This window comes from Phyllostomus hastatus, unplaced genomic scaffold (assembly GCF_019186645.2).
Source record: "Phyllostomus hastatus isolate PE091 unplaced genomic scaffold, TTU_PhHast_1.1 phas_scaffold_1674, whole genome shotgun sequence".
Lineage (NCBI taxonomy): Eukaryota > Metazoa > Chordata > Mammalia > Chiroptera > Phyllostomidae > Phyllostomus > Phyllostomus hastatus.
The window spans coordinates 1283355-1308795 of NW_025334011.1; the positions used below are offsets into that span (position 1 = coordinate 1283355).

A 25441-nucleotide genomic window follows, 5' to 3' on the forward strand; every position below is an offset into this window, starting at 1 on the left:
AGCAAGTTTCTTTCCAGTTCAGTGTGTATAATAAATCACCATCCTCTGTTTCAAAATTGTCAACCACAGAATGGAAACTCTAGCACTTACCAAAGGATCAAGTACTGAAATAAAAATAATCTGCCTTTTAACTCTCACATGGCATCCATAAATCAAAGCCATTTTCTGAAAGAAAGTAATTGTTATCTTTACCAAATGGGCAGTGGTGGCTGTTGACCTTTGATAAGTGGAACTTGGGGTGTGATTTGGGCATTTCTTCTTGGATTCCTTTAGTGCCACCCAAGTACCTGCAGAGCACGTGGGAGTATAGTGTTTAGCATGATGGGAGGAAGGAGAACATGGGGATGCTGGGAAACCCTGTTCCTGCCCTCACAGTCATTAGTAATGGTGTCAAATCAAGCAGAGATTCTTAATCCCACATTCTTCCTTCCTTCCTTCATATTCCCTTTCACACCCAGGCTGTGCTGTATTTTGACCTGGCAATAGTGATCAAATATCAATCCTATAGTAAATTTACAAAAGGACCTTTTTGCAAATAAACACGTACTTCTCTAACTGCAATTTGAGATGAAAAATAGAGGAAACAGGCTAGTTTGCCATCATGGGAGGCATTGGTCCCAAGTGATATGATTAAGAAGGTTGGCATAATTTTGTAAGTTAGTGATGCTCTGTGCTCATTTTGCTTTGTTCTTTCCCTTTTGCTGAAGGGAAAACAATGGGTTGATTTCTAGAGCTATAAATACAGGAATGTGTGACCACAAAAATTGAACTACTAATGTCCCTGCACACTTATTTCCTCTGAGATAGACTAAATGGAAGCTCCTGTATAAGTTCACATTGGACAATGGATATATAATGCAAATATTTTTTGGAATTGATGTCTTAGACATTGCAGGACAGAAGGCAAATCATTTTTTGTGACCCTTTTGCTCCTCTTTCCACTTGAAAAGTTTTCCTTTAAAAAATAGCTTTTGTGCATAAAATATAGCTACTTCTAAGGACTTGCTGTGTGCAAGGTGAGATCAGGCTAAAACAAACACAAGGTGACCACAAAGAGGAAAGCACTGTCCCAAGTCTTACATCATGGCCACCCATTTAGTGGGATTACATATTGTGATTTTATATACAGAAGCTTCAATTAAGATTTTCAGAATGGACCAGAGTCATCTTTCACCTTCTGTAGCCAACTACCAGTCATTTCAGTCACTGTAGTTCTTGGGAGCCATTCAGCCAATCTGGTAGGGAAGAACGACTGACTAAATTGTGAGTATGATGAAATAAACGGTAATGCCCACGTTGGTAAGAATCTATTGTTCATATCTGTTCGATATGTTTGTTGTGGACCTCATGATAGCATATTCTTGTGGCTTAATCTCCCTTGTGACATCACACCCAAGAAGAAAATGACATGTTTCTTTTAACACCTATATTTTCTCTCTTAATCAGGGCGTGTTGGAGAGCTTCCTGGGCACAGCTGTCTCTGGAGCCGTCTTTTGCCTCTTTGCTGGTCAACCACTCACTATTTTGAGCAGCACAGGACCTGTTCTAGTTTTTGAGAGGCTTCTCTTTAATTTCAGCAAGTATGTATATACATATCTAATTATAAATTAGGATCGTTTAACTGTAGCACATTCATCGTCTGGTTAGAGCGCAAAATAGTAATTCAGTAGATCAGAATTCAGGAATTGTAAAATTTGCAGATTGAAAGACCCTGAGAGATTAGGTAGCCCAGTAGTCATTTTACATTTGATTGAACGGAGGCCCACATATTTTATTATCTGCTCGCCTCCGCCTCAATTCCCTCCCTGCCAGTCACCAGCCAGCTTTGTGCCCTACCACAGAGGGGGCCGACCTCTGTGGTATGCAGCCCTTGGGCTCCTTTCCCCTCTGGCTTCCTGTGGGGTTTGGTTGAGGGTGGAGCACCGATAGGACAGGAGTGAAGAGAGGTCAGGATGCATGTCTGCCTCCCCTTCCCTCACTGGCTCTGCTTTAAGCCCCGCAGTCTGGTGGTGGTTGTTCCTTGTGTAGCCCCTTTCAGCAGTGGCTCCTCCACCCAACCCGGCTTAGCACTCACCAGGCTCTAGGGACTCTGTTCCTTGCTTGGCCTTGTCAAGCAAGGAAGTAGGAATGGCTTCCTGATGTGGCTCGTCCCTGGCTGCCTCGTCATCCTCTGTTGTTACTCATAGCCCCAGAAACTGCTCGTTTATTAAGTTTTTTCAGAAACCCATTTGAGAATGACTTGTATTTCCTGCCATGATTCTGACACTCCAGAGAAATGAAATGCCTTGTCTGAGGTCACATGGTTCATCCATGAAAGAGACTGGGTGCTCCTGTGGTCCACTGCTCCTAATCTCATTTACGATTTTGTTAAAAGACACATTGTAAGACTCAGATGAGTAAATTTAACGCTTGCTGAGTGCTGACCTTATACCAAGTATTATTCTATGTGCATTACATTAAATAATGAGTAGGGACTCTTTAATTCTTGCAGCAGCCCTGTGAGGTGGGGATGACCCTGTTTTGTAGATGAGAAAGCTGGTGTGGCGTGGGTGAATAGTTTGCTGAAGGTCACATCTCCAGTCATTGGCAGGGCTGGGGTAGGAATCCCTGCTTTCTGACTGCAGAGCCTCTGCCTCTTGCAGGATCACTGGATACAACTAATGGGCATGACAATTATGATATCAATGTTTTCTTTTAGAAATTGATGGATTGTTGTAAGAAGGAGAAAATCGAGTTAAGTGAATTATCCAAGTGGCCACATTAGCACACAAATGGATTTGAAATAAAATTGGGTATTCTAGCCTCTTTCTAATGAACTTAATACCTCTAAGAGAGAATGGCCTTTACTGGCAGATCTCAGTCCTTAAATAGGTTGCAAATTTCTTAAAACTTGCAGCACTCCTTGTTGGAATTCCCATATTCTTACATTATTATACATTTTTAGGATTTTCATGTTAGAAATATCATTGCCTATGTAATACCTCATGGACTTCAGGACTCTTTTGTGGCAAGCCCTTGAAACTCTGCCACCAGAAATGATCACGAGGTACAAGAAGGGATGAGAATTTAAAACTAGTGTTTTGAAAACTGGCTTGAGAATGTCAGTGAGGGTCTTCTGAGAATTTGAAGTTCAAAATTTTAAATGATGTGAGTTTTTTGTTGCTTGTTACCACACATCCTTTCTCCCTTCTAATTCTCAGAAGGACATTGGAAAGAATTCTGTTCATGTCAGTTTATAGAAGAGTCAAACAATTTTTATATGTTTAAGAAAACACTGTGTGAGACAAGAAAGTCTTTGTGGAAAGATTAAACAAGCATGTACTATAAACAGGAACAAACATGCACAACCTTTGCAGAAAGATTTATTGGATGCAATGTGATTAGAGCCTTAATCTACAGAAAATGTTTACATCTCAGTTTACTTTAGATAATTGTAGGAGAGAGATTATTTCCTTTTACTAAGCAAGTTCGTTTCTCACTTTCCCTTCTGTCTCATCATAATTGGTTACATAAACATAGTTCCAAGTGATTTATTTGAAAACAGTTGTAAAGCAACAAGAAACATTGTAACTCAGTGATGGATTTTAAGCTGGGTTTCTTAAATGTTTCTTGTGGCAAACTTTATTATTATGTTCACAGTACTGTATCATTTGCTTAAATATTGTAACAACAGGACTGATATTTTGTCTGGATGCAGAGTATTTGTGTAGAACACTAATTCCCAAAGTATGTTTTCTCAGTTAGTAGACCCTTAGATGAGCTACAAAGAAGGGCTTCCGTGATCACAGTAAGTCTGGGAAATGCTGTATATTGTATCTCCCTCTCGGTAACTTACTTTGTACATTAGCTTACTAAGGGATCTGAGAAGTCCTTCAGTAAAGAAACTGTTTTACTCTGTTTTGCCTAGACTTTCCCCAACATATTTAATGATTTTTTAGAAATAGGTACATTCTTGTTTTGCAGGTTCAGTGGACTCAAGCAGTAACTCCACATAATCCACAGATTTTCTGACATGGGATATGGGTTGTAATATTTGCCCTGTAAACTGGAGAATCATAAAAAAATATGAATGATGTGCTGCAACCTTTTAAAAGTAGTGATAGAATGAAGGAAAGAGCTCTCAATTGTTTTCCCAGTTCTGCAGTCTCTTTTGCACTGTTTTTATACATTGCATCCCAACAATAGATAATTAATTAGGTTCTCTGTAATGAGGAATCTGAAGGAAGTTTTTAAACAGTGTGTTCTAAGCCATGTAGAAACTTCGTAATTAAAGATGGGTTTTAGCCTGTATAATTGACACTTGACCATTCAACAATTTCTTTCTTATATTCTTTGAACAATTTACTTAGAAATCTTAAAATGATTTTCTTCTATTATATTACTGTGCTTATTCATTTAGCTTAAGGAATTTACATTTGTTTGTCAGTAGCTGAACATGTTTCAGTAGTAGTCTTTCAGTTTGTATCCTTGTTTTTCTGCTACTCAGAGACTGACTCAGAATATCTACACTGAATGGTACCATAAGGATATAAACCCATTTTCTCTTCCTAATTCACCATAGTTTTTTGGTTTCTTACTGTAATTTCCTGTTACTTTTTATAACTTAATTGCTATTGAAACTTGGCACCAAAGGGGCTGGATGTAACACTGCCATTTTACTGCAGTCATTACTATTGACCAACTTGTTTTAAAAAGTTTCTCCTCTCTTATTTCTCTTTCTCCTTGGTGCTATAAACATATCACTTTCATAATGAAATGCCATTGGTTTTAGTGATCTTTATTTGGATTATTCTTTTAGAGCTACTCTGGGAGTGTTCAAGTATTTTAGAGCAGCTGGTTTGGTATATTGTTTAGATCTTAAGATTTAAGTTTATATGTGCATTTTGCCCCTTTGACTCAGACTGTTAATGTTCCTAATCATGAGCTGGTTAATGATTTGTCTGTCATCCTGTCCTGGAAACATCAATTCTATTAACAACTGTTAGCATTCTTGGAACAATTCAAGATTGCTCTTTCATCTTGTTGGGAAGCAGAACTGGTCCTTGGTTAAAACGTACTTTATTTTAATTAAAAAGCCTGTTGGCTCAACTGAAATTAAACTATGTTTCCTAGTTCTGACCCTGACACTGGCAGTTGTGTGACAATGTCGGTTAGCTCCAATTCCTAGAGTTTTGCTTTCTCTAAGGTCTACCGAACCTACAAAGGTAAGGATCAGACAGTGCCTATGAGCAAACAGTGGCATTTCAGACACAGAGGAGCCTGGAAAGGACAGCAAAGGGTGTCTCCAGTCCGACTCCCGGAAAACCACAGACCACAGCTCTCTACCCCAGTGTTGATCTCCTGCTCGGGAATGCAGGCCACGCTGTGAGATTTGGTGAGGAGATGGACACAAAGGACAGTGACTCTAAGGCCTACCCTATTAGGCACTAAATACAAATAGGATAGGGGAACCATGGTGTAACTTTTTAAAGGACCAGAACAAGAATACAGAGATTTATTTTCTGGTCCAGCTCTGCCAGTAAAACCTTGGCTTTGGACAGATGACTAAACTCCCATTGGGCTTGGTGTCCTCATCTATAAAATGAGGCATACTTGACTGGCTGGTGTCTGTATTAATCAGGATTCTCTAGCAAAACAGAACCAAAGGATATGTATGTACATGTATAAAGAGACTTATCATAAGGAATTAGATCACATGATTATAGTGGCTGGCAAGTCCAAAATCTGCAGAGTGAACCAGCAGGCTGGAGACCCAGGACTGATGTTCTAGTTCAAGTTTGAAGGTTGTCTGCAATAGCAGTAGGAAGAGCCCATGATACAGATGAAGTCCAAAAGCAGTCTGCTGAAGAATTCTGTCTGGCTTCGGGGAGGCCAGTATTTTTGTCCTGATTGGATGAGGCCTACCCACATTATGGAATGCACTCTGCTTTGCTCAAAATCTACCGACTTAAATGTTAATCTCATCCAAAAGCACCCTTACAGAAACATTCAGAATATTTGACCAAATATCTGGGCACTGCATAACCCAGCCAAGTTAACACATAAAATTAATCATCACGTTATCTAAGGGACTATTAAATTTAATATCCTATAAAATTTTCAGTTATCTTCTGATTACATGAGATAGCTCATAGGTCAATGTCAGGAACTGTTTCAGTCAAGTTCTGGGTCAAAGGCACATTAATCCACCCAGCAAATCTTTACTGGACATCTGCTAAGTGTGAGGCACCGTGCTAGGCAGAAGTTTGAATTTGATTCCTGGAGCAGTGAGAAGCTATCAAAAAGGTCTTTGAAGTATCTGGTTTACGTTTAAAAAGATCATTTTGGCTGTTATGTGAGAAATGGCTTTGAATAGGATAAGCATGGATATGACTAAGGGTATCATATCAGTAAAGAGGTTCTTATAATAAGTAGACAATGAATTCTTACTGGCCCAGACTGGGTTGTTGATGGTGAAGCTGTTGATATGATACCTTTGGGAAAGTATTAAAATATATTACTAACAGTTATCAGTAACCAGTTGTCTAAAAACAAGGATATAGAGCTTCAAGCATGTATGATCACTGCTTTATTTCTTTGTCTCACACAAGAACTATGACTATTATCTGCTTTTTGTCACAAAAAAATTATGAGAAAAAAACATTGTAAAACACACACCACATAATTTTAAATGAATCAGTATGAAATGATAAAATGTCAATACTTGATCCCTCTTTTCCTAAATGTGAATCTTGAACTACTCACTTGTAAGAAACAGAAAGGTATTGAAAAACAATGGCCTCTTTAGATGGAGGCGGCCTGTACTGAGATGCTGTTTCACACGCAACTTCAGAAGGGTGTCATGTCGACAGGTAAGTGTTGAGACATGGTCACATCTGGTTGTAGCACAGCAAGACTGCCTTTCCTGATTGGAGTACTGTCCGTGATTCTGATCTCATCTCACGCTGGTGTCCCCACTGAGCAGTATGCATGGTCTTGTGCCTGGTGCATTTGTAAGAACTCTTCCAACTTTTCCCGGCCTGACCCTCCCTGGCCTTTCCAGAAAGTTTCTACTTAAATACCTTGAGGTTTTTTCTGCCGCTTTATCAATCCCCTAGCCAGGATTAACTAATTCTCCTTCTTCTGTGACACTGTGTGGACTTTTAGAAATCACTTAGCATTTTGCAGTGAGATTATATTTATCACTTTGTCTCTCTCAGCAGACCGAAGACTTGAGGACTGAGTTTATTTTAGTGTCTTCATTAACTGGCAAAGCTCACAAACATTTATTGAACACATACTGGGTTCTGGTGTTAGGTTTTCAAATTGTTTGCTTTATAAACTCCATGAAGGCAGGGAAAACATTTTTTGAGTGGGAAAATTAATGAATTATTCATATACAAATGGTATGCTTTTGATGTGCTTTTCTCAAACTGTAATTTTTTCTTGATGGTAGCGCATTAATATTACAAGACCAAATCTTTAAACCTAATATTTTCTGGAAAAAAAGTCAAGAATGAGCTTATATCTAGTGGCTCAAAGTGGTCTTGTATGTTTAGCAATCTTTCTGCTAACATACATTGGTAGTTTTACATTAAACTTTGTGGGCATTGGAGAAGGAGTGTAACCTTTTTTTCTCCTTTTCAGGGACCATAATTTTGACTATTTGGAGTTTCGCCTTTGGATTGGCCTGTGGTCAGCCTTCCTGTGTCTTGTGTTGGTGGCCACCGATGCCAGCTTCTTGGTTCAGTACTTCACTCGCTTCACTGAAGAGGGCTTCTCTTCTCTGATTAGCTTCATCTTCATCTACGATGCTTTTAAGAAGATGATCAAGCTTGCCCATTACTACCCCATCAACTCTGACTTCAAAGTGGGCTATAACACTCTCTTTTCCTGTGTCTGTATGCCGCCCAGCCCAGGTAAGGATGCCATGTTTAGTGTTTGTGCTTGTCCTGTGTGTGGAGGAGGGTGTGGGCTTCATGCATGCATACTTTCAACATGGGATCATGGTCCTGAGGAAGGGGTTTTGTTTTATTTTCTCTGAGGAACTATGTGGCTGAATTTGAAGTCTCATTGGCTGAAGTAGCTTAGCCATAGGATTCAATCAGGAAGTGAAACCAGGAGCTCTGGAATATGAACATAACTAGCTCAGTACTTAAAATTAACTCAAACTGCAGTAGTTGCAAGGAACCTCTGTCTATTATTAGTGACTTTATCTGGTAGGTGAGAAAACCAGTGTATATTGTATATTAACAGATATAAGGACCAGATAAACCTAGTCCTTTGAATTTCCATCCTGTATTTCACTGCTTTTTAATTGCTACAGGAATCTCTTCCTTTAAGTAAACTCTGAATAGATTATTTTCAGCCTATAAGAGAAACAAAGAAGATACTAATTCACTTAATGTAATTTGAAGCATGAAATTAAAAATAAATTCAGACTGGAGTCACCTGGTGATAAAGTAGCACCTTAACATTCATCTCTATTAGACAACATAAGTAAGAATGGAAAGGAAAGGAAGAAACAAAAGAAAGAAAGAAAAGAAGGAATGTTATGTTCTCAGAGAAGATTTATACTCTAGATTCAAGAAAGACATAAAAGTGAAATTAACTTTTGGGTAAGGAATATGATTCTATACATCTTAGCACTTTAATATCCATCTTGCCAAACCTGAGAACTTTTCCACAATAATGTGTTCAGCCTGATCTTTGGAAATTTTTCTTGCAGAAATTCATTATCATTTCATAATGTGGAAGGCATTTGGAAAAAAGGATTCACTTTGAGGAAAGTTGCTTTACATCTGTTAAAGACAATTAAATGGTAATAGTGCTAGTGATACCAAGTTATGCAATTAGCTACAGGTTGATGCCCCTTAATGTAAAAATTAATACACAATTCATGCTCTTTGGATTATAGCACCAGAAGAACAGCAGTGTTCTGAGGGCTGCATAAACCTGGGCATGAATGTGGGGCATGGTCATGCAACATTTACTTAGAGAGTCTAAGGGAAAACCTCGTAATATTTATAGTAAAACAAATGATTGTATTATAAACTAGAATGCATAATGTGTGCAAATTTAAAAATGAAACAAAATGCTACAAAGGATATTGATGCATGTGGCAGGCTCTGTCAGGTTACTCCCGGATATTTGAGTTGTGTATCTTCATTAGATATTATCTTGAGGGGTGAGAGAAGAGAGAACAGTATCTCCCTATAAATCAGTCTGTCAGTAGTAACACTGGGGAAAAGGTAGGGCATCGTTTTGCTTTGCACTCATGGACTTTTTTTTGTTGTTGTTTAAGGAAAATCAACACACACTAAAGGAAAACTCATGCTTAAAAGCAAAGCAGAGAGAGTACAAAGTGGAAATATGAAAATTCAGGAGGACACAAATGACATAGTTATAAAGGCCTATTACTCTTAAGATGTATACCGATTGGAAATAATTTCAGGACTTAAAACTGCTTGGAAAAATAGGTACTTAATACATGATAGACATTATTATTAGAATCAATTAAATATGCTCCCCAGGGAAACACAGATGTTACCATCACATAACTGTGTAGAGCTCTTCCCAGGAGAGAAGGGGATAAAACCCCTAGCAATCATCCATTCTGGACTTTCAGAGCAAGTCCAGGCAGGGCATGTTCAAAATATTGGATCACAAGCATATAGCAGGTTCTTAAATAGTATGGTTTCATTCAATGCCATTTCATTACAACATTAATAAGGTCCTATAGGAAATTAACTCTTGTTTATAATCAGCCTATGGGCAAAATTAGTTTTGTTATACTTCATTTTACCTAAAGTCACAGCCTGTTGACAATGTTAAGGGGAAACTTACTGTATTTAATTGTGGGATTTTGAACTGTTCATTTATTTCTATCAATCTACATGTAGATATTTATGTATTTATGGAAAAGCCTGTAAGCTGACTTTGTAGGCAAGCCTGAGTGAACATACAGTGAGATTTTTCTAAAGAACGAAAAGTACTGCTCAGCTGTTCTGAGCTTTGAGGTGTTCATAAAGACAGATGAGGGCTTTGTCAGCACACCTGTCTCAAAAAAGATCTACCTACTGTCAGCCCTGGACCTACCTGAGGCTACTGGAAACTTGCATCCATTGTTTTAATTGGGTGCTGGCAGAGAAGGTAAAATGAAAGCCAGGAAGATATATCTAAATGTGTTTTCATTATATAAAATACAAAAAGATTTTACATGTAATTTTCCTTCCAAGAAGGATCTTTGTTTTCTTGAAAAAGTGATATTGAGGGTTGAACTGATTTGACATTTGACAGGGCAAGTGCTGGCTGAAGGGGTGACAGCTTTTCCTTTGATCTGTTTCCCCCAGGTTGTATAAAAGTCAGTCCTAAATAGCGAGGGGTTGTCTTGGACGAACTGACAATTCCTCCTACCTCCAGTTGGTGTCAGTAAGGCAGTGGTCCAGGGCTTTGATGTAAAAAAAATCAAGTGTCCCAGTCCTAGCTTGGTAGTGTGTGGTGTGAACTTTTGGCAACTTCCCTTTCCCGAGGTATCTTAGCCTTGCCGGATAATCTGTAGAATGGGCTAAAAGTAGTACCTACCTTATGGAATTGTTTTGAAGGGGAAAAAATGAGATTATAGAGAAAGTACTTAGGACAGTGTCTAATGTGTAATAAATAATTAAATGTTAATTGACATTATTATTACTGTTTTTATTCCTTAAGACTTAAGGCTCATGAGTATCTTTTAAGTGTGAACAATAGAACAAATGAACCGGTTTTCATGATTCTGCTCTCTGAGCAAACATTCTTGGGCACTTGGCCCATTCTGCAATAAGACTGCTGGCTGCACTCTGTATTTTTAGAGTCATCCAGATGAGTGGCACTCGTGACAGATATGTTCATGAATGCAAGGATTAAATAAACCTATGGAGATGGAATCTGTTTCTGGTTTGGAAAAAGGCAAATGATTATTTGCATGTTCACAACAGTCCATGTTTTACAAAACCCTTTAAGATTAATGAGTGTGTATTTCTCCAATAACCTTAATATGTTTTTATAGCAAACTGCAAAAATCTACCAATAGTACTTCATAATAGCAAACTGAAAAATGATAGTGAGAGAATAATGCGACTGCATATACTGCTAGAGTAAGTATTCTAAAAACAACAAAAGACTGGTCTTTCATCGCAACATGCACTCCTAGTAAAAGAATTCAATCAATGAGTCAATAATATTTAAACTGGCGATTGGCTTGTTTTTCTGCACTAGGGCAATATATTACAGTGAACCAGCAGCTGCACAGATGTAGTCGTGATCCTGCAAACACAGAAATGATTTTACAGGAAAGAAAACAGGAGTCATTTAATCACTAAGAAAACTATTCACAGCCATGTGCGTGATCTCTCTTGTTCTCACTTGCTTCCCTAAAACTTCATCAGTTCCTGAGTTTTCTTTTTCTTTTAATTTAAGTATAGTTGGTATACAATTTTGTATTGGTTATATTAGTTTCAGGGGTACAATGTAGTGGTGTGACATTTTTTATACCTTACAATGTGATCACCCCACTAAGTTGGGTAATCATTTGTCACCTTGTAAGTGCATTACAGTTGACTATGCTTCCCTTTCCCTTTTGACTATTTCACCCATCCCCCCCATCCCTCCCATCATATAACTGTCCCTTTGGTCTCTGTTACTATGAGTCAGTTTTTGTTTTGTTTGCTTGTTTATTTTAGATTCCATATATAGGTGAAACCATATTTGTTTTTCTCTGCCTGACTGATTTCATTTAGCATAATACCCTTTGGATCAGTGGTCCTCAACCTTTTGGCACCAGGGTCTGGTTTCCCGTGGGGGGTGGGGATGGTTTCAGGATGATTCAAGTGCATTACATTCAAGCTCAGTTCCTGCTGTGCAGCCCTGATCGGCCCCTGCTCTAGATCCATCTGAGTTTCCTTTTCTTGATATATCTTTTTCTTCCTTCTTCTCACCCTACCTATTGCTCAGTAACCTAGGTTGTTTACCTAGGTTCTCATTTACTGAAGAACTAAGGAAGATCAGTTGCAAGTGCTGAAAGTAAAATTTGCCATGAAGTTTGACCTACTAGTCAGATGGATACATGATTTTTGTGCTAATATTTCCTTTGCTCAGAAATGGGATAACTATTAATTAATGTACAGCCAATAGATGTTTTATACTATCCACTTTGTCTTGATGGTGTCGTAGCAGACGTGTATAAGAAAGATCATTCAGCCCTGACCAGTATGGCTCAGTTGGTTGGGCATCATCTCACAAAGCGAAATGTCTTTTCAGTTCCCAGCCAGGACACATGCCTGGGTTGGGGGTTTGAGGCAACTGACTGATGTTGCTCTCACACACTGGAGTTTCTCTCTTGCTCTTTCTCCCTCCATTCCCTTCTCTATAAGTAAGTAAGTAAATCATTCAATCAATCAATAAAAGCTAAAAAATGGTAAAGTTCAAAAGCCAAAAATGAAAACTGAAAATATCTAATTGAAGGACAAGCCACAATATTCATTTCATCACCAACATCCCAATTTGGAAAATTGGTAGTGTGATAAAGTGTAAACAATATGTGCTTTGGAGTAAAAGAAACTGAGTTTGAATTTCAGCTGTAACTAGCAGTGTGGCCCTGGGCTAGGGAAATTACCTCACTTCTTTGTTTTATAATCTGTGAGCTGAGTTAGTAAATGCACTTTCTCCTGCAGGTTTCCGTAAGGATTAAATGGAATACCATATGTAAAATTGTTTGGCATCAAACAAACACTGAATAAAAATTCGTTCTTCCCCACCCCCTGCCATTTCTCATTGTCCCACAAAAGATACCCCAGTGGTTTATATTCATTGAACAGGGTTCAAACATTTTATTTTCCCTGAAATTTTCCCAGAGAAAAATACTAATTAGGCTTCTACCAGAAGCCTACAAAAAAAAAAGAAAAGAAAAAAAACTAACTAACAACTAATAAGCTGTTGTAGATAAATGTAAAATGTTCAAGTCATATTTAAAGAAAACATCTTAAGGCATTCAGTGCATCATAATTAGAAAACTTAATACTATTCCACTGAATCTCAAGACCACATGAGTATAACAAGCATACCTATACAACACATTGTCATGTAGAAGAAGGATTTAAAGTCCTATAGGTAAGATGTTCAGTTCTTCTAAGTGACATCTAATTCATTCAAAAACATAAATGTCAGAATTTTGTAAATAGGGAATAAGTCATGGACTTTCTTTTTTTCGTTCTCCTACCCTTTTTTCTTTCCCTTCTGCCATCAACAAAAATTTGCTGAGGATCTAATTATTTGCTTTTTAAGCATTGTGCTACTTTCAGGGAAGTAGAATACATACCACACATACACCCCCACACATATCTGCACATATTGGTCATTATAAAATTTGTAATAATGTTTTTTAATAGTGTTTATTGCTTTTGGAATGAACACGGTTAAATTTTCATTTGATCCAGGCTTTAGAAATAAATTCTATTCTAGTACATGTGTTCATCTGCCTAATGTGCCAAGGTCACAGTGACTATACACTCAAGCGCATGTTAATATTTTGGAAAGTGTTGAAACAAATATTCTAACCAGGTGTTAGTTTTGTATCTGGAGAGAAAGAAGCCTTGGTAAAAATGATAAACAAATTAGAAAAGCAAGAAAAAATTGCCTCTAGGTGATAGACACTAAGCTTTATTGTTAACAGAAGGGATATATTTTATTCACTGTTGACTGTTCTAGGCCAGAGAGAACATGCTTAATAATGGATGACTGAGTAAGATGAATAAAGCTTTTCTCAGGCACTGAGTGCATCACTGTCTATAGTATCTCTACGTAAAAGATTGCCTTTTTCCTGGTGTGAAACTGTAAGACCAAGTCCAGTGACTCGAAGTGGCCATGGCTTTCATTTCTGTACTTCTGTTTTATTCACAGCCTGAGGAGGCTTCCAGATGCTCTAAGATAGTTGTCACTGAGTGGAATTTCATTACCATTTCTTTCTATATAAATTTTCTATTATCTTAATAAATGCTATCCACCAAGATGTGAAAACCATTAAAAACTGCTGGACCATGTCTCCTGTCATCCTATATTATATATTTCATAATTAGAAAACCCATTAAAAGAAAATTAGGAAGTAAAGGATAATCCTAACTTATCTTCTGTGACCTGCATCTTATTCTGTGCAATTTTTTCATTGTCATTCCCTCTTTAGATTATAAAGTAGGTTTAAGTCATAGACTAATGGTTAAACAGGAAGTACAAGGCCCTCTGGTATAACATTACTCAGGCTGTGTTTGCAAGGATGCTTTACCAGCACAGCTGATGTGTTATCATTCATGGTAATGTGGTCTTTTAAGAAAACGAGAGATATCTGAATGAGCCATCATTTTAGTTTCCTTTTACTGTCCTAACCTATCTTTTAGCAGTTTCTATATAATGCTTTTAGGAATGAGAAAAGGAGAAGCAATGAATTTGAATAATAACCAGACCTGGAATTCTATAGCATTGGGTGTGTATAAAACACAGATTTTAGCAATATACCTCTGAAAAATGTCTCTACACATTCTTAAGGATGAGTGGATATGACCTTTTGTGAGAATAGTGGCTAAATACACCCAGCTTAATCACAGATAGCAGCTCAGCTCTTTAACTTCCAGTGTAGTGCAGAGTGAGCACGCAGAAAGTGTCCATGGAGGGAAGAGGGTCATAACCTGAACTTGCTTAGTTAGAGTGAAAATCTCAAGCATCAGATTTGGGGAAAAAAACCTTGGAAAACAAAAAAAGTAATAACAAGAAAAGTGAGGAAAATTTTTCTGTTAATTTTGTTTTAAGATTAAAGGCTGAAATATTGACAAGTATTTTTCCAAGAGCTACTACTTTCAAAGTTTTCCTCATTCACCTTGTCATCCCTACAAAAGCCATTTTGCCCATTTATTTATCCAGAAATTTAAAGTATAAATATTTGACTTTATCAAGAGGCACTTGTATGCTCAAGTTTTCCAGGGCCCTTAAATAAATCTGATATGACCAGGTAGGCAAGAACCCTATTCAATTTTATTCTACATCTGTTTTCTAGTTGCCCAAGTTCCTAAAGATATCGCGTTAGTATAATGGAATAAAACATTAGAGTTTTAATATCATGAAGAATACTCTTAAATTTATCCTGATTCAGAGCAGGTTAGTCAGTTTCACATTATTGTAACCCCACAAGCTATGTTGAGGGTACAGATTCAGATTTGGCTAAATTGACTAAGCATCATCCAAGAATCAGACATTTTACTAGGAGATTTTAGTAAACTATATTTTAATATATAACATTATAATATATATGTATTTAGACATCAAATAACCTTGTGAGTTAGCTGACATTCCTTCCAGCAGATAAATTTCCGCTTTCTCGAAGTCCTGAAGCTAGTAATAAACTTAGCGACCATCTATTTAGCTTTACCTGGTATTGGACACTGTGCTAACAGTTTTGCCTGCATTTTATTTAATGCACACAGTAACCTTATGAGGTAGATGGTTTCAAATCCAGTTTTCACAAACATTGGACTTATTGTTGAGAGGTAACTTCCTCAAGATCATGTAGCAAGGGAGTTTGGGGACCCTGTGCTTCCAGTGTGATGTGGTAGTGTGGTTAAAGGTGACAGTCTGCCTCAGTGGCAAGTGGTTGCTCATACTTGACCTCGAGGCCTCGAGTGATTGTGTGTATTCCTGATGGTACGCTTCTTGCAAATGTTTAAAGCAGAGGAGTCATGGGGTAGTTCCGGCTGCCAGGTTACTAGAAGATAAAGGACAACCTTAAATAGTGTGATTGATAGTCCCTCTGCAGGAGGTATACTAACAAGGACACATGGGTATGTGCACGCGTAGCTCCTGCAGCCTGTTCTTTCTCTAGATCTCTCATTAAACATAACGAAGGAAAAGCCAGCTGAAGACTGAAAACTCCCAGACACATTTTTAAATGTCTGTTACTGACCATGTTCATTCCCCTGATGCAGAGGATCAGCTAGAATTTGATACATGGGAAGGAGGATCAAGAAGTGAAAATCCAAGTAACATAAGATGATCAATCTGCGGAAACTCCCTGAAACCAAGTATGGGACACAGACTGTCCCCGTAGCAATTGGCTAATTCTAAATAAGCCAGACTCTTAGGGCAAAGGGTTTCTTTGCTTCATAAGCCATAGTGCTTAGCAAATAGTGCAGACAGAGTGCAGTGTGTTTTGGATTTTCCATTTGACCTTTCCAGAATCCTAATTAAGGATATTGCAAATTCTGTATAAACAGACCATTCTGCAGTTGGTTGCCAAAATATTTGCATTATATGTGTCTAGATACAAATAGTGACCAATGTCTCTTGTAGATGAAGCTCCCAATTGGAATTAATCATTTTTTTTTCTTCTGTGAGCTTAAATGAATTAACTTTTAATCTTATTTATGGACTCTACCATATTCTGCCAATATATATTTATAGAAGTGCTTGTTTATATATTTATTTTGAAGCCTTTCTCTTTAAGCAGCTACTTATTAAAATCAATGTATAAAGTTTATACTTTCTACCATTCTTTTGATACTGGTCTTTTGGTATTTTGAGAGCCAGTATATTTTAATAGCTTGTCTCAGAGGAAAACTAAAAAGATAGAAGGAATTTTATGAGAAGAATGGACACATATGCAAAACTTAACAGTAGTTAATAACAGTTCATATTTGAATCCTACTTTAATTTACTCATGACCTTTATTATCTGTCATTCATTTCACAAAAAAGGAGCATTGACTGTCTTCCCCCCTCACATCTTACTCCTTGCCTTTATGCAGAAGAATATACTGCAAAAAGATGTCCACCATCTTGTGACAAGAAGCTCATAATATTGCATTAAAAGTATCTAGCTCAGGAAGAGTAGCTTCCCAGACACCATCCAAACAGTGTCTGTGATTTCAGGTGCTATTTCAGATCACAAACAGATGCGAGTTCCCTGCAAATGCACAGACAGGTCAGACATTTTAGATCAGAGTTGAGATTCACATCATCTAACTTTGGCAACTACTATCCTGCCTTGAATTCTGTGGCCACATAAATTATCTGATTTTGATCATTAGAAATACTAGGTAAAAAAGAAAGAATGCTGAGCAGGTTTTGGTATCAACTCTGCTTCCAATCGACTTTGTAATCCTGAGCAAGAAACCTGTCTAGAAACATGCAAGAAACCTAGCATGTCTAGAATCCCACCCAACATAAAAAGGGTATACAAGTACACCTATTATATGATCTTGTATATTTTTAAGTGAACAAATGGAATAACGTAAGAAGTGTACTCTAAGTTTTTTAGGACAAAATATTAATAAAAATCTAGGTTTTGTTAAATAATAGTTTACTGACACTTTCTTTTGGGAATGGATTCATGTTTGGTTTTATTTTTGAGGCCAAGCATCCTTTAACCTATTTTGATTCTTTCTATGACCTAAATGAAACAAAGCACAGTATAAGCAAACAGACAGTTTGCCTGTGTGCTTGTTTTACAGAGGAAATAGGGAAACCCTGACAACAGCTAGCTTTAGGCTAAAAGTTCAACAATTCCAGAGCCTTCAAAGATCAGAATGGACTCTAAAACTGAGAAGGATCCAAGCTGAATATTTCCTTTCCTTACTTTATTTTGTTTGCCTTTATCTGCTCCAATTATTTGTGATTACAAATTGTATGGCTCCTTTTCTAGCTTCTTTTATTGACAGTAAGCAAATATTTTTTCAGCTTTATCGAAGTATGATTGACAAAATTTTAATATTCCTAAAGTGTACAACATGATGACTTCATGTACATGCACATTATGAAAGATTTTCCATTGAGTTAGTTTACATATCCATTACCTCAAATACTTATTTTATTTGATGAGAACACAAGTTCTACTCTCAAGAAATTTTAATTATGGAATACAGTGTTATTAATTATAGTCACCGTGTTTTACATAGACCTTATTCATCTTATAGCTGATAGTTTTTACCCTTTACCAACCCCACCTTATTTTCCCCACCCCTGGTCCTTGGCAACCACCATTATACTCTATGAGTTAGACTTTTTTTTCTTTTTTTAGATTCTACCTACAAGTGATGCATGCAGCATTTGTCTTTGTCTGGCTTATTTCACTTAACAGAGTGTGCTTCACGTTTCTCCACGTTGTAAATGGCAGGATCTCCTTCTTTTTAAAGATTGGACAATAAACAACTATTTTCAAGTTCCTGTTAGTTAAATGCCGAACTGGGCAGATTCTAGGGAAAAGCAGTGAACAAGACATTTTCCTTTCATTCTTCTCTGATGGATCTTATGCTCTAAATTTTAGAACATAAATCTATTTGGTTCTTCTTAGAAGTTCATGTAGGCGAGATCTAAACCATGGCAAGCTGAAAGGGTAGGCTAGGACCTTGAGGAGGGGGTGGTGCTTAAGGACCAAGCAATAATTAGCAATTTGGATATTCACTCAAAACCTGATGAGTGTTCACTCACAGTATCTCCATAACTAGGGATTTTCTGAGTAACAATTTATTTTATGCGTAAAGCTTTACATATTAGAGCCCTGGCTGGCGTAGCTCAGTGGATTGAGCACAGGTTGTGAACTAAAGTGTCGCAGGTTCGATTCCCAGTCAGGGTACATGCCTGGGTTGCAGGCCATGACCCCCAGCAACCCCACATTGATGTTTCTCTCTCTCTTTCTCCCTCCCTTCCCTCTCTAAAAATAAATAAAAATAATAATTAAAAATCTTTAAAAAAATTTTTAAAAAGCTTTACATATTAGGAAAAAGGCTCATCTGATAAAGAAAAATGTTTTAATTATAGAATACTTTTTAAATATTACATTTTAATTTTAGGCTTATAAGTAGAAAAAATGAAATACTTCCAAGAGGAGGGTTGGTTTAATAAACAAAATTGGTTCTTCTGCAAGTGAAATCTATAAGTGATATCAAATTATATGAAATAATTTTTAAAGTTAAATATTGATCTCAATTATATTTATATAATTTATTTATTTAGTACTAATTATTGTTTTCATACATTTTGCAAAGATATAATTTCTCATACAGTCCAAATTTCTAAAAATTTTAAATTGATGGATTCTTACTTAGTAAAAACTTCAGTTTGTGAGATTTAACTCTATATGAAAACAGTCATCAACTTACTCACTTAGTAACAGCTATTTCTTCCACCAGGCAAAATATGAAACCTGAAACAAATAAATTTTAATATCACCCCATTAAATATTTTCTATTGTCTTTTATCATATTAGAGCACAACAGATATGTCCAAATTCTTGGTTACCAGCATTTTATCTAGGTGAAAGGTGAATATAATTATACTAAAGATAAATGAACTGTGCATTTATGTTGTTATTAAAGACATTTTTAATCCCTAGCCCTGCTTCTTTAGATTACCAGTTAAGCACTTTGGTTATTTTAATCTTTTTTTAATAGTGAAAATTGTCTTTATCTTACAGTTAATGTCTCAATATCTAATGATACCACATTGGGTCCAGAGGACTTGCCAAGTACATCTTCTACTGATATGGTAAGTGACTTACGGTAGTATTTTGAACCACATGCATGCGTGCATATTGTATGCTCTAATTATTATATTCATAATAGGGCATCTCCCACCATTCAGCAATCCTAGCCCAAACCCATGTTTAGTAATTGGTGATAGTGGAAGGACAGAAATACCACTTTCCTTGCTCTAGGTGGCTGTTTTTCCTTTTGCTTTTTAAACTGACATGAATGTTTACTCTTACCACATGCTTTTTAAACCTGCCTAGGAATTTAACTGCTCTGTGCCATTAATTGTCACCTTGAAATATTCTTTTGCAAGAAAGAGTACAGGAAGCCAAGAAATGAGAGCCTGGTGCCCTCTCTCTGTTGCTAGTACGATTAAGAATTCCTCTGACTACCAAATGGTGCTGTGTTCTCTTCACTAAGGGCAATTGTGGCAGGACATTTCTCCTGTCACTTAGGGAAAACCGTGCCTGTGTCAGATGATCTCCTTTCCCATGGCAAGTAACCAAGGATCTTTAAGAGACTTGAACTAAGCTTTAAAAATGAGCTGTTTTGCATGGAAGGTCACACACTGGAAGGAGACTTTTGTGTTGGAGAAAAAGGAAAGTGTTCTTTCAGACTTCCAATTGTGTTTCTTCTACATTGGATATGGACTCCTACCAAAGAATATCAGTCTCTCACTTAGAGAGACAGAAACCATAATACCTTGCATTGATAGAGTGCCCCTCTCTCAGGACACCGGAACACTTCTGCAGACATTATACACAACATCCCTTTCAAAGATGATGTCTTGTGTTTTTCCTGGACTGTTCTCATTTGACCCTGTTTCTTTCTTGTTTTCATATTCCATGGCTCTTTTAACTTTAAAAAAACTTTCTCTGACTTTCCCCAAATTTTTTGTCTTTATTTCTTGAATATTTGAGTGTGTAAGTGTATGAATGTATGTGAAAGAATATGCATATATCTTTTAAAAGCCACATTGAAAAAAGAGTTCAGTTTTTAGTCTTTGAGCCAGTGAGCTTATTGTCCTGATTAAAGGACTTGATTAAAATATGGAGAAAAATACTTTCTTCTAGATTTTAAAGAATTGTAATTAAAATATAACAAAAATTTAAAAAATATATGTAATTAAAACTGTGAGTTAATTTGCAGTAAAAATTAATCAAAAACTCCCACTGATTTAACAAGAGATTGTTTCTAATTTGTTCGTTTTTTGAAACTAATCAAGGAAAGCTTTAAAATTAATGAATTTGTAAGCCCTGTCTTTAGGCAAGACCTGGAGAGTCTTCAATAATTGATATATAGTAAATATAGTAAGATGCCAGTATAACACTCATGGAAAACAAAAGGAAGTTGTGGCTGACTTCTGCTGTGACTATGATAGAGGATATAAAGGCATGATGATGATTATAATTAATGCCATTTACAGAGCATCTATTAGAGACAAGGTGTTTTACATCTTGTAATCATTGTAAACCTTAATATGTATTACAGTCAACACAAACTACCAAGCATAACTATCTCCATTTTATAGATGAGAGAAACTGAAGTTCCAGAAGATAAGACACCTTTCTTGCTCTAGGTCACATAGCCATAAATTGGTAGAACAAAGATTTCAAGTGAAGTCTGGGTGGTTCCAAGACTTGTGATATTGGTGCTTCAGTGTTTGCACATCAAAGTGTTCATTCCATCAGTTCCTATGGATGCTCAGCACTCTAGGGCAGCAGTCTCCCCACATCTGTATCAACTGCATATCTTCATTAAAATGTTAAGTTGCTACGTTCAGAGGAAAAAATTAGGAAAAATATACATATGTGTATTTAATTATGAGAGGGAACTTTTATTGTTTTTTCATTTCTCCTTTTCTATCTGTATCAATTCCTTATGTATACTTTGCATAGACACACACACATATACACACAGATAATACATAGGTCGATGATCTAGAAATGACTACTAAAGATGTAATATGATTTATTATCATCAGTAATAACTACCATTTATTGAGTACCTACTAGGGACTAGACTCTTTACATTAATTGTCTATAATCCTCACAATAACTTAGTGAGCTATTTATGTTATCGGTATTTTATAGATGAAACAGAGGCTTAGGAAGGTTAACTGACCTTCCAAAGGCCATAGCACCAGTATATGGTGAAACCAGGATTTAAACTTAGAGCTCTCCAACTCCAAAATTTGCCTATTTCTGTTCTTTGGGGAATCATAATAGTGCTTCATGTGGAAGACTTACAGATCCTGAGTTCTTGTGTCAGAATTCCTAGTTTCAAATGTAAGGCTTCCCTACTTGACAGGCTGTGAACCTTCTCAGTGTCTCATCTGTAAATGGGGACACAGTAATAGCATTCATGTCAAGGATACTGTAGGGTGGGGCAAGAGTAGGTTTATAGTTGTGAGTATTTGAAACACAGCTTATTCTTGTATTATTATTTTTTAATTATTGTATTATTTTTCCATACAAACAACTATAAACCTACTTTCGTTCCACCCTGTATAAGGGTCAAATTAAAAAATAGATAGGAATTAGCATAGTGGCTGGCCCATTCTTATCCCTCAATCATTGTTAGGTACTGTTATTATTCCGTTTAGATATTATTATCACTCCAGTAGTCCATGCTGCCTCCATAACTCAGATTGGTAGAGAGAAGAAATTGGAAGTCCCTGCCTCTGACGGGCCACTGAGACCTCTGTCTGCCCTGTCGTAGCTCTGCTCCCCTGAAACTTCCCTAGAACATACGGCCGTCAGCGCTTCATTGCCTTCTTTTCATTTTAGCCGTAATTAGATCATGAAGGAAGGGGCTGCAAAAGTGACACACCGCCCTGTGGGACTTCCTCTCCCAAAGCCCTGAGAACACCCTGTCCAAGGAAGGCAGGCCTTTCCCTTCAGCTCCATTAGCATGAAGACAAGCTTTCTTCTTCCCAGTGATAGGGGTGTGTTCTCAGGGGAAAGGAGCAGGAGAATCAGGGCAGTAGGGCATTTAGACAGAGACTGAAACTCTAGAATAACCATCCCTCAAGAAGAAAGGACAGGTTTTCTGTTATTTTCATGTATTGTTGGAATCATTGTGTCTTTAATTCTTCTCACCTTCATCAGTTTTCCCATAGATTTCTTCTTTGTCATATTCCTTCAACTTATAAACAGAATTCTTTAAAAGGTCCCTCTAAAACTTTGAGACCCACCACAGTTTATCCACATTGTGTATCTAACCAATAAGCATTACAATCTCTTGGCTTCTGCTGAGCAGCTCTCACAGGGAGAGACCAGATTTCAAAATCTAAGGCCTGTCTCTTCTGAGGAGGTGATTGAATGGATCAGTTAGTATTTGGTTTTCATGTTAGATTCCTTTTTTGTTGTTGTTTTTTATTAATTTGAGGCATGTCTTAAAATGCACAGTTCTTATGTTCATTGCAATGCATTTTGACAATTTTATATACTCCTGTAACCACAATCCAAAACAAGATCAGGAATATTCCCCTCATCTCAGAATATCCCATGGAATGCTCTAGATCTTGTTTTATGCCCCAGCTTTCTGAGCCTTGGGAGATCTTTGTTTGCCCAAATGCTCTGCCTCCAACCCTCAGAGGTCAGACAGATGCCTTAGTCCTCTGCAGTCAAAATGCTCGAATGCCTCGAAGTCTCCCATCTTAGAAAAGTGGCTTTCTTGCATTTGGTGGAGACTCTATCTAAAGGGGGATTTCCCGCAGCAATCCTGTCTGACTTCCAGCCTTTTATATGCTACCTGGGCACTTGGCAAAGACTGTGAGAAAGTTTGGTAGGTGGGTGCAGGCTCCATCTATGCCTAAGGCTCCTCAGAGTTCTCATCATTACTATACGCAACTATTAAAAAATCATTAAAGATTGGCTTATTTCTCCTTACCTCCATCTACAGTTGATTATCCTTCACCTGCTACTTTGCTAGGGTGAGGCAACCTATGAAGAGCTTGTAACATTTTGGAATTTTTTTAGGTTCCTTTGCATCTTCATCTCTGGTAGATTCTTTAAAACTATGATTTTCTGGCTTATCCAGTTTTCTTTGGCTGTTAGCTTGGGAGTGACGGCCTCCTGCAACTTTCTATATTTTAGCTAATTACTTTTGATATCTTACAATAATACATATATACAGACAAGTGCAGCTTAAATGCATCCTATCCATCATAAAGTAAGATTGCAGATTACTACAAATCTGACTCACCCACTGCAGGGAAAAACCCTAATGAGTGCATGTACTATTTAATCTTGAGACTTTTTTTCTATCATTACCTTCATTTATAAATATTTAAAAAGGCACACATTTTACCAGTCTATACTCAAAAAGAGCAATGTAGAATTTTTAATTTTTATTCTTTATTTTTATTTTTTTTTGCTTATTATATTGCCACTGAAGCATAGCATGTCTGCATGGAGAAGCTGTTAATCATGGGGCTAAGAGGTATTATAGTCTCATATAATCTGCTTGGCAGTCAGACACAAAAGCAAAAATGCTTTGATTTGATATACCTTCAAGGCAATTCTAGGAGTTAGCATTCATCTTAATAGGAAATGGAATGTCATATTTATCTTCTCATGCATAGCAGCATCCTTGTGATTTTCTCTCACTGAGAAAGTCAAGTGCAAAAACCAGTCCTTAAGTATCCTTGAAGATTACATGTTCCTACTTTCTAAAATATTGCAGAAAATTGAAAACATGCAATAGTACATGAACACCATATACATATCACCTAGCATCAAAGACTGTCAACATTTTGCCCATTTTCTCTCATATTTCCCCAACTTTGTGTTTTGAGAGGATGCTATAGTATTTTAGATTTTAAAATTAATCTTTTAGTATACATTCTACTTTTAAGAGTTAGAAACAAACCCATTCAGTATAAACTGGGTCTCCAGAAAAATAGACTAAAATCTCTTTTGTTATGAGGTTGACATTAGTTAAGATCCTAAGGAACTTGGTCCCATTTACTTTACATGTTTTTTTCTCACTACACATGAACATAATCTGCTTTGACCCCCCTGGTCCACTCACTGCCAGTTTCTCCACATGGCGAGCATTCAGTAAGTTTAGCATAAAGGACTTACTGGGTAAGTGAATGGAGCATTGTATGTAGCAACAAAACATCACTATCATTTTATATCCATCTGTATAGTTTTCATTTCAACTGGAATCTCTGCAAGGAAATCAATAAAACTTCCTGTTGGGATTGTTTTAATGCAGCTTAACCTCTTTGGGCATTCTAGTTACAAAAAAAGCATTCTGTTGATATCAAAGAGCTCAGCTGAAATTATGGTAAAGTTTTCTGATTTTAAAACAAAGAAATCTGTAACTTATTTTGACCACTAAACTTAAAATATATTCTGCTAAAAACATCATTATGCAGAAACTGAAAAACAAAATGAGACACAGTCACCTCTCACAAGCAGTTTGATAAAAGAGCAGTTATACAACTCAGCTGTTTGCAAGTTGAAGCTAATATAGAACAAAATATTTCAGGGCATGATTTAGAGTTTTTTTAATTGTAAAAGATAGTGTGAGCACTTCACATATTGAACTCTATAAAAATATAGAACTCTTTCTGGTCAGAGAGTCTTCTTTTACATGTATGATCTTATGGCTCATATCAATGTATCAGGAAAATTCATTGAATAGTAAAGGGTATTGATGATGCATTTGGTTTGAAGTAGAACTTGACAGGAGAAATTTACCTTTCCACATTTATTTGCAAAGTATTCTCAAATAACTCTTCTGTAAGCAAGCACATGCTATACCCATTAGCCCTGGGCCCAAGGTGAAGTCCAACATCATGGCATCAGAAGATTCAGTATCTGATGAGGACCTGCTTCCTAGTTCACAGACAGACTTCTTTTCACTGTGTTGACCAATAACAATATAAGGGGCACAGGAGCTCTCTGT

The 25441-nt window shown here is 36.9% G+C and overlaps 1 protein-coding gene across 6 annotated transcripts in view; it reads left to right on the top strand.

Moving 5' to 3' along the window:
• SLC4A4 (solute carrier family 4 member 4) overlaps positions 1 to 25441 on the top strand; it is a 327443-nt gene that overhangs the window by 246726 nt on the left and 55276 nt on the right. For all 6 annotated transcript variants that reach the window (XM_045858122.1, XM_045858123.1, XM_045858124.1 and 3 more), the window contains 3 exons: positions 1447 to 1580; positions 7627 to 7898; positions 19465 to 19535. In XM_045858122.1, coding sequence (XP_045714078.1) covers positions 1447 to 1580; positions 7627 to 7898; positions 19465 to 19535 — 477 coding nt within the window. The remainder of the gene's footprint in view (positions 1 to 1446; positions 1581 to 7626; positions 7899 to 19464; positions 19536 to 25441) is intronic.